We start from the raw sequence: 10,759 nt of genomic DNA, 5'->3' as shown, positions 1-10,759 counted from the left end.
CACCTTGCCAAAGTTACTTGATTTATCTGAAGTGAAGAACTCCCGTCTTGTAGTAACATGGTAAGAAGCCACCGAGTCAATAACTCATTCAACAAATGAATCTGTAACATGACAAAATGCTCATCTTCAGGGAAAAAAACTGCTACCACTAGTTCTTCATCTGAAGCGCTAGCTATTGTATTCTGATCATCTTCTTCTGAATTTTTTCCTCTTTCAATTTATTTTTCCAAGCCATGCAATGTTTATGACCCTGTTTATCACAATAAAAATATTTGATATTTTCTCTTGTTTTTGACTGACATCTGAAGTTATCACGTCCCTTAGAACCTCTGCTTTTACTCCTATCTTGTTCTCTGTAATAAAAGCATGTGCATTATTTCTACCCAAGTCTTTCTTTCTTATTTCTTCATTAAACAAACTGTCTTTAACAGGAATAAGTTCAAACACACCATTCAGAGTAGAGTTACTAAATGATACCACCAAAGTCTCCCTACTATCATGTAATGAACTCAGAACTAAAAGTGCTTGCATCTTATCATCTAGCACTATTTTTATTGTGGTCAACTGATTTGTCAAGTTTTGGAATTCGCTCAAATGCTCAGCAACTGATTTTCCCTCCTTTAGCTTCAGATTTACAGGTTTTCTGATAGCAAAAACTTTATTTTAAGTAGTTTCGTCTCATAGAGACTCTCCAATTTTTCCCAAAAACTTTGGGCATCCGTCTCTTGAGATATATGATGGAATACATTAAGATCAACCCATTGTTTAATATATCCAATGACTTTCCTGTTCATCTTCTTCTCGTTACTATCACTCATATTACTTGGCTTAGCACCATTACCTTCAATAGGTTCATGTAAATCCTTACAATAAAGGATATCCTCCATTATAGGCTTTTTAAATAGAATAATTTGAAACCGATAATTTAATCATAGTGCCCGATGTATTCTCCAATTATTCCCGCAATAAATCATACCCACACAACCTGAGCTCTGGTACCACTTTGTTGAGCAATTTCACTTATTGCAAGAATAATTCACCAATCAAAGAAACTAACTAGAGTGATTAAATATACAAGTAAATAATCAAAGCAAAATGCAACACCAAATTCTACGTCGAAAAAACCCTCTAGTTTAAAGGAAAAAAACTAGGAGGCAACTCCAACCAGAATCCACCATGATAAAAATATAGATTACAATATTCAAGTTTATGCCCCAAAACTTGAATTCTCAACAAATTGGAAATACCATAATAATTAATCTCTAAAAAAATAATTTATCTTACCATAAATCACCAATTTGATTAAATTCGTGAGAATCCACTTTGGCTACAACACCTATGAAGTACCCAAAATATATTTTAGAAAAAATCCCAATTTGTATTATGTAGAGAAGGAAAAAGAATCCACACTTAAATTGAGAGAAAAAAATATTTTATCCCTCTTCTATTTCCTCTCCAACAGTCGCCAGTAGCAGTTTCTCTCTAATTCTTCTTCCAATAGCCACAACCCTTATTTCACAATTGTATCAACCATTTTTGACTTTTCACAGTGGTAGCCTTTGTATTTTCCTCGCACAAATTGAAAGCCATAGTTTTTGTCTATCTCTCTCATCATGCAACCATGGTTTTTTAGACTTTAAATATGTGGCCACTTTTGTTGACCTAAAATAAGGAGGATTGGGCTTTTTCCTCATGGGCTACACAAACCTATATAACAATTTATACAAGTCAAATGAGCCTCTTAGATTATTTTTAAAAAAAATGTCATATCAATTACAAGACAAGAGAACTTAAAAGGAGAGAAAAGTCAATAAATCAATCAAGATGCTATAGTTTTAAGGTTTTTATAATAAGAGTCTGGGAGCAAGCTTTTAATCTTTTTTCCATTTTTTCTTAAAATTCGATCATGTATTTTCATTCTTTCTTGTATTTTTCTTCTCACGTAATGTGTAACTAATTGATTAGTTATGATACCAATCTTGTTTTGTACCTCAATTTTAATTTTAAAATTTAATATTCACTTGTGTTGTGAATTATTTGTACTTCCATTCTTAATGATTTGAATTATATGATCACTAATTCATTAATTTGTGATAATTATGTCAAGAGGTGAGTTATTTATACCTAGTAGTAAAAATATGCAATTTAGATAAAATGGTAGAGATACACTTTTACGGTTGTTACAATCATTATAAGAATGCTATTGATTAAGACTTATTCTAATTCATGTAGATATATTGTGGGTTGACTAAATTAAGTAGAATTGGTTTGAAAAATATTTGAGATCAAACCCCCATGTTCCACCTGTTCGCCAAAAACACCACACAATATTTTCAACACTTATCTAAATAGCTCTCAATACCATATCAACCATATCCAAACTATTTCTTTCAATTGATTAAGTAGTTGTATTTTTAATTATGATATCGGTCGTTAATCTAACTTCAAAATCAATTGACATATTCTATCAATATATCAATTCAAAATGTATAATAATTATTATGAATATTGCTCTAATATAATACGATCTAACATGAAGAAGTATCAAATTAGCATAAAATTACATTAATAATCACAATTTATGCATCATAAATAATTTCAAACAACCATAATTTTTAGTTGACAAGGGTATCCAATTTACAAACCCACATAAAATGATAAAATAAGAAAGTACAAAAAAATAAATAAATTCAAAATTTTTAAACATGTCACAGAAACAAACGAATATGCCTAATTAATTTATGCCCCAAAACTAAAAATACACATTGCCAATATGAGCACAAAATAAATTTAAAGAAGAGTTATTAATATTCGTTGTGTATATGATGTCTCTCCTTTGATATTTGATCTTTTATCTTCATTTACTATATTTTTCTTACTTGTTCGGTAGAATATCTCTATTATACGTGAAAAGCAACAAATAATAATAATAATAATAATAATAATAATAATAATAATAATAAGACTCTGAGTAACATGGGAATAATAATAATATGACTCTGAGTAACATGGGGAACATGACTCTGAGTAATATGCAATTCTATTTTCTATATGCAATGCATTAATAAAAAAAAAAAAATTATTAAAGTTAAGGGTTAAATTGATAGGTTAGTCTTAAACGTGTAATGATGTTTCATGGCACTTTGAATAACGCTTCAAAAGTCTTGCTTAGCTTGCATAAATTATCATTGCATCGCACTTTTGACGTCCAACAAAATCTTGCTTTGCTCTCTTCAGTACGATATGATTTATTTAAATTATTTGATTTCAACTTAACTAAGAATATTTCAATTTCCTCATCAACTTTGTTCACAAAATCAATGCTAATTATCCAATTCACTCTATTTTTTTCACATAATTTTATTTTGAAAACACACTAAAATGCTAATTTTTAATTATATATATTTATATTTCTTTTATTGTTTGTTTACTATCTGTTCGATTCCGATTGAATCTTTTCGCCCTTTGATCCATCATATTTTCCAAAGTCGATGGGTTTGCAAACATTGGCCTTATTCCTTTTGGCCCACTTTTTATACAATACTGTTTAAGGGGCTTTTTGAATGACACTGGATGCGGGATTGTTTTTATCTCTCTCTCTCTCTCTCACACACACACATATCCACATTTTTATAAAAAAATGAATTTTTAAATAGTGTATTGATGGGAAATGTATGGTTAAAAAATAAGAAAAAATTTTGAGTTTGCATGTAATATTATTTTATTGAAGAATGTGTGATTAAAATGATGTCAAAACATAAGCTCAATGAAGGGCTAAACTCCGAAAAGAGTATTGTATTAAAGTGGGCCAAAAGGGGTAAGGCCAATGTTTTCCAAACTAGCATTGATCAAAAAATATAAAAGATAGAGGGACCATTATTTTAAACTGGAATTTTAAATTGAAATATCATATTACAATCTTTTAAATGTAAAACTAACTTTTCTTTTTTTTCCCCTTTTCAAGTCTAGCAGAAAACTTAAAGACTAAAATAAATTATTGGTATCTTAAATTTGATTTTATTTTTTCATTCCAATTTACTCTTTTTCATATAACTTTATTTTGAAAACACACTAAAATGCTAAGAGCGCATTTGATTTGCTATTTTCTAACCGTTTTCTGTTTTTAGTTTTCGAAAATGTCAAAAACGTGTTTGGTCTGTCGTTTTCGAAAATACGTTTTTGAAAATAAGGAAAAATTTATAACTAAAAACTCAAAACGATTTTTTTCCAGTCTGAATATTTTCAGTTAAAAAATTCAAAATGCGAAAAATGCTCAAAACATGCATTTTTTTTAACCCAGGGTATGTTCAGCAGTACTTTTAAAATAAAATGTTGTAATCTGATACAATTTAGTGAAACATAATAATTTTAAAACCTACAAATTTCCATTATTGTTTTTTTTTTTTTTTCGTTCATCAAAGTTTGAAAGAACCATTATTTCCCTTTTTACTGTCCAAGTGACAACAAAATACATCTAGAAGGATGAAGGACGAAGGACGAACTAGCTATTTTCTTTACAACAATTTCTATTTTTGGTCTATAAATTTATTATTTATTACTTTATTTTTGTAGCAAGAAAAATAGTAAATTCACCCAATTTAAAATATATATTATCTGGTAATATATTGGCATAAAATTATTATCTTTTATTGAATAATCAAATTAATTGAATAAATGTCATAAAAAAATTCTAAAAATTTTAAACCAAATGCATTTTTTTTAGTTTTCTGTATTGAGAAACCGTTTTTTAAAATGACAAACCAAACTCATTTTCTATAATTCGAAAATAGTCCCTCAAAACAAAAAACTAAAACTGAATTCAAAACTAAAAACTGAAAACAAAAATGCAAATCAAACGCACCCTAATTTTTCATAGTATATATAAATGATCTAATGGGCACCGAAGTTTATTTTATACTAAGTATTGGTTATACGACATATCAATTCATTAGTGGATAATAAATGTAATTCAAATGTTGATATCCACCATTAATTTATTTATCAACGAATTAATATGTCATGTCACTGAGCGATGCTCAATATAAGATGAACATAATTGCTTATTAGATCATCACTCTATGTATTTATATTTCTTTTATGGTTCTTTTTCTGCCAATTCTTTTTGGATTGAATCTTTTGACCATCTACATTTTACATTTGTTGGGTTGATACCTGGGCTAGGTTTGAAAACAATGGCATGCCCCTTACGCCTCACTTTTTACAAAATTTTCGTCAAGTGGCCTTCTGGACGCCAGTTTATGTGGGATTATTTTCTTCATATGCTATAGTGTTTAATAAATTTAGGATTGCTATTGTTTGAACTTTGAACCACCGTTTTAACCCCCCCCCCCCAACCCACTCTTTTAATGTCACATTATATTCTTTTAATATTTAAAATTAAATTACAATTTTTTTTTATCAAATATAGATGAAAACCTTACCAATCATCACTAGCCAATCTTTTAATATTTAAAACTAAATTACAATTTTTTTATTTTTTATTTTTTATCAAATATAGATGAAAACCTTACCAATCATCACTAGTTTGATGCACTGTCGAATTCAGGACCAAAAAGGTTTTTAAGTTCGGAACTAATATCTAAAAAAAAAAGGAAAAAAAAATTAATTTTTTACCCTCAAAAAATAAAGTTGGGCTTGGGGGGACTGGGCGCTCCTAGTTTGATGTGAACTAGCACTAATTTGATGAGAACCTTTAGGAAGCCTCTCGACAAGATGAGACAGAGAGTCAGGAGAAAAAATGCCAATTTTTTTATAGTATATAGTTTATATTTCTTTTATTTTTTGAATTCCTATTGAATCTATCGATCCTTGACCTTTGACATTTATCTGATTGATGCTTGGGGCTGGGTTTGAAAAGATTGGCCTTACCCGCCTTTTGGACCACTTTTCATACAATTCTCTTTAAATTGCACTTTGGATAACAATAGACGTAGGATCGTTCTCTTCATATACTTTAGTGTTTAATAGTTTATAATTGGTGTTGTTTGAACTTCGAACCATTCTTTTAAAATGTAAAACCAAACTTTTTTTTTTTTGTCAAAATATAGAAGAAAACCTAAAATCAAAAATAATTTATTATTTCTTAAAACAGTCGAGTCTTATTACTTGGCAATGACACATGCTGATCACGATCGACCATGGAGACGATAAACTATCATTATTGTAGTCATTACTTATTTACACGAGTTGAAACTTTCCTCCATTTTGATCAAACTAATTTGAGAAAGAACAATAATTTAAATTCATCCATCACCAAATTAAAACTCTTTAAAATCTGAAAATGGTCCCACTCAAAACGCGCACCCGGTAACCTTCCATGGTCTGTGGCAAGATTTAGGTGGGCTGTGTTTGGATGTGGGTCATATTGAGATTTTAAAAGTATTTTAGTTTAAATCATTAAATTTAGATAAAATTGTTGAAATATTATTCAACATTCAAGAAAAAATGAAACGGAATGAATAAGTATGAAGAAAAAGACAAAAACGGTATTAGAGGCAAAACTTTGTTCTATGCTATCGCATAGATTAATACTAGGCAGTCGCATGACCGATTGCAGGGAATTTTGGGGCCTCTTTGGGTTGTTCTATGCAGTCACATGGATTGATACTATGCAGTCGCATAGTTATACAAAATTGACCGTTGGAGGTCAGTTTCCTACTGTTACAACTCCGTATTGTGGTGGCTTTTCAACCTATTTTGGCACCGATTCGTGCACATTGGTGTTGGCCTATATATAAGTGATGCATTTCAAACCAAAAAATAAGTGAGAAACATTTGTGATCCATATTCATTCAAATATCAAAGATCAAATTCTAGATTCACATTCATACTCTTTTTTTCATTGTATTCTTAAAGTTTTGAAGGGTCGCGCTTGTGCTATAGTGCTAGATCATGTACAAGGCTTGATATAATCCTACGAACCGTTTGCCAAAATCTTTAAGTATCTTAATCAATCCCGAGTGGAGGCAAATATAGTTTGAGGATAGCGATTATACGTTCGAACCTTCGATCTTGTTTTTATCAAATTTCTGATGTTAATTATTTTTATTGTTGCATTATTGTGATATTATTCTTGTCTCTACTCCATTTCTCCTCCATATTTTCGAACAAAAATAAGGATGGAGAGAGATAGTAAATTTTGTATTTGTTAAAAGCTTAGTAAAAGGAATGGTCCCTTTTACGAGAGTGATTTTATTTTATTTTATTTTTTTTAAATGTTGAAATTGTTTATTTCTGCTTACTTTTTAACTGCAGTGTACAAAGACCTTATTTTACTTGATCAATGTGGTCCGCAACCGCGTAGGGTTGACATTGACTCGAACAATAATTTGTGATAGGCGATTTAAATTCTCGGCCTCCACTGCATTAAACAATTGAAACTAAGCATGCTTTTTTATTTTAGTTAGTACATGTATCACATGTTTGATGGAAATAAAAATGAAATGTTTAGTAGATTTAATAAAAAGTGATAAAATTTGTGTTGATCCCATGAAATGTCTAATTAAAATTAATTATCGACTTGACTTAAATTAAAATTTAGATTGTAATTTATACCGAACAAGGTTCATTATAGTATAAACTTCTGAGTGATGACAATGAGTTGAGCTTAGTTGGTGCTCGAGCTTTTCGAGCTCAAAGTGAGCCGGGACTTGGCTCGGGCTTTGACTCGAGTCTTTGTCGAGCCAACTTAAGGGTTTTTCAATTTTTTTTACTCAAATATAAGAAAAGTTGATCATTAATTTATAGACTACAAAATTAATTTTAAACTATGAAAGTAATTATGCAAATTGTTGAATTTTACAAACTAAGTGGTCATTAATTTATAAACTAAAAAAATTCATTATACAAGTGGTTTAAAGAAGAGGGTCAGATGAACATACATATGGACTCGCACGGCTCACGGACTGACACGGGCTTGGACGAAATCTCATTTTTAAGTTTTGGTCCGAGCCTTGGCTCGTACAAACGAGCTCTGAGTCGACTTGACTTGAGCTTTTTTCGAGTCAAGGCAGAGCGGTCCGAACAGTTAGGCTCTTTTGCCACCACGCAAGCATGAAGTCAATGCCTTTTCTACTATTTTTAGGTAATCAAATTTCGCTGTTGGCTTTTAACGCGTATTTCATCAATCTTGCTATCCCTACTTAACCTCTACAAATTGATGGACGTAAGCAAGTAAAAGAACACAGGGAGAGAGAGATGGGGAAGATAAGCTCTGAAACTCCAAATGAAACTACAATAAACCATTTTAGTCATCCACACCCTCTGAAGCTGTCCAATTATCAAACCCAACATACCCTAATCCAATCTTCTTCTTGTTCAGGATGCACGCTTCAGGTCTCTGGATTGACCTACAATTGCACAACTTGCAACTATTTCCTTCACAAAAAATGTGCCGAAATGCCTCAGAAAATCTCTCATCCTTTTCATAAACAGCATGCCTTTTCTCTACTTCAGAAGCCTGTGTATCCGAACGGAGCCTTCAACTGCGATGCTTGTGGGGAAGTTGGCAATGGATTTTCCTACCACTGCAAAGAGTGCACCATTGATTTGCACATACTTTGTTCCGTTATGCCGTTATCCCTCGCTCATGCCTCTCATCCACACAAGCTCAATCTTACTTTTGAATGCCCTTATCCTACGAAGAGTTTTTGCTGTGATATATGCGGAAAAGGTGGCTCAAATCTCTGGCTTTACAGGTGTAGCTCGTGTGGATTTGATGCGCATTTGAATTGCGCAGAGGGTGCTCCACCGTCTTCACCTCAAGTGTCTCATATGCAACAAAACCCTGTAAATTTCACGTCTTTTCAATCTCAAAGTCCGATGCCTCAAGTATTTACATCTTTTCTACCTCAAACTTCGATGCCTCAAGCATTTACGTCTTTTCAGCCTCAGACTCCGATGCCTCAAGCAGCATTTACATCTTTTCTACCTCAAACTCCGATGCCTCAAGCATTTACGTCTTTTCAGCCTCAGGTTCCGATACCTCAAGGATTTACATCTTTTCAACCTCAAAGCAATGTCAGTTTTGGCATTCCTGCTGCTACGGTTATGCCCACTTATGGGAATAGACAGAACAATGAAGTCTTCCTTCAGACACTTCAACAAATATACAGTAATGCCCAACAGAATTACTTGCAGACTTTGATGCCTGCCACTGGAGGCGGAGGTGACAGAGGATCGGAACAACTGCTTCAAATGTTTTCAAACCTTAATATTAACGGTGGTGGAAGTGGCGGGATCCCTGATTTGAATACGTTTGGTGGTGGCAGTGGAGGTATCCCTGGGTTGGATGCTTTCGGTGGTGGCAGCATCCCTAATTTCGATGCTTTTCGTGGTGACTTAGGAGGGCAGAACTTCTTGCAAGCATTGATAAATAATGGTGGTGTTGACGGAGGCGGCGGGCTAGACATACTGCAATCGTTAATGGGTGGTGGAGGTTTGCTTGATACCCTTGGTGGACTCGGTGGATTCCTTTAAAGCTTTTGAATAATTATCATGCTAAGTTTACCTCAAATATATAATATAAAGAGGTTAAGTTTACATGAATCTTGTTCTTTCCTTTCAAAATTGAAAATAATGTTTACAAATCTTTTCTTGAATCAGCTGGATGAAATGAATTAATCCTTGATAATAAATCTTTGTCGAAAAATTTGTAGCCTTTCAATATTTAAGACCAAAGTAATTTGTAGTTATCTTTATGATTTTATACTTCATCTGCATGAATTAGAATCTGAAGCAGTTATTTTAGAATTAATTTTGTTTTTACAAAGAAAAAGGAAGAAGAATTCATGAGAAGCCTGAGGAATGTTTAAGAATTCAATTCTGAGAATGAGACATAAAAAAGATTAGACCCTTCCTCGCTGTATACCCATTGGTTTTCAGAAGAAACGCTTAAATTTTGATATTACATTTATTTTATTCCATGTTGCTTGATATATATTGACTTACTGGATGTAAATAAACTTTGTTTCCTCTTAATTAAAGTTATATGGGATTATAATCACCCAACCAGCTGGTAACTTCAAGGGGAACCTTTTGGAATTATATATCATGTCGTGTTCGGAGAACCAGAGATTATTATCATGTTGATAATAATCTGAGCCATCCATGTTCCCCTCGATTTTCATTATTGGATTGTTTTAAACACAGTTTCCATTAAATAGTCTGTTGTCAACTGGGATTATGTCTCTACATCTGTTACAATATTTCTATCAAAGTGGCACAACTCTTGCATATCAATTATGTTACGAGAACATATTGGTTAACATAATTTTTGATATAATGTCATATGGCATCCCATCGTTGGATTTTTTTAAATATAGTCAACTTTTTCATCAAATCATCTGTTGTCAGCTGGAATTATGTCACAGCATTTGTTACAATTTTTGTGTCAAAGTGGCACAACCTTGCACTATTATTGAAGATGTTCTTTTCAACCACCGTTTTTGATTTTATTGGAAAAGTCCAATTTATTCCACATCTTTGTACCAAGTTTTACGTGAATGGTCATTGTACAATAGAATTCCGCGATGACTTTATTCAGATTTTATTCGAAAAGATTAATATATTCCACATCTTGTCCCAAGTTTCACGTTAGTGTCATCTGTACAGTCTCCGCAATGACTTTAATGCTGTTTATAGATATGTCAATGGAGGAATAATTAAATTCTCTATTTTCGGTTTTAAGAACTTTCAATCTCAATTTGATTTCTATGATATTTACAAAGTTTAAGAAATC

General features: G+C 31.9%; 1 protein-coding gene across 1 annotated transcript; it reads left to right on the top strand.

The window, feature by feature from the left end:
• The first annotated feature begins 8,187 nt into the window (after positions 1 to 8,187).
• Positions 8,188 to 9,719, top strand: LOC111385306. Its single transcript, XM_023009688.1, has one exon. It carries the CDS (start codon positions 8,218 to 8,220, stop codon positions 9,496 to 9,498), a length of 1,281 nt encoding a protein of 426 aa, XP_022865456.1. The 5' UTR covers positions 8,188 to 8,217; the 3' UTR covers positions 9,499 to 9,719.
• The last annotated feature ends 1,040 nt before the right edge of the window (positions 9,720 to 10,759 follow it).

This window comes from Olea europaea, chromosome 3 (assembly GCF_002742605.1).
Source record: "Olea europaea var. sylvestris chromosome 3, O_europaea_v1, whole genome shotgun sequence".
Lineage (NCBI taxonomy): Eukaryota > Viridiplantae > Streptophyta > Magnoliopsida > Lamiales > Oleaceae > Olea > Olea europaea.
The sequence above is the reverse complement of the archived record's forward strand: the minus strand, read 5'-3'. Positions and strand labels throughout refer to the sequence as shown.

Bases quoted from the DNA above. Each gene is read 5' to 3' on its own strand.
- LOC111385306 (XM_023009688.1), top strand. From the start codon at position 8,218: ATGGGGAAGATAAGCTCTGAAACTCCAAATGAAACTACAATAAACCAT.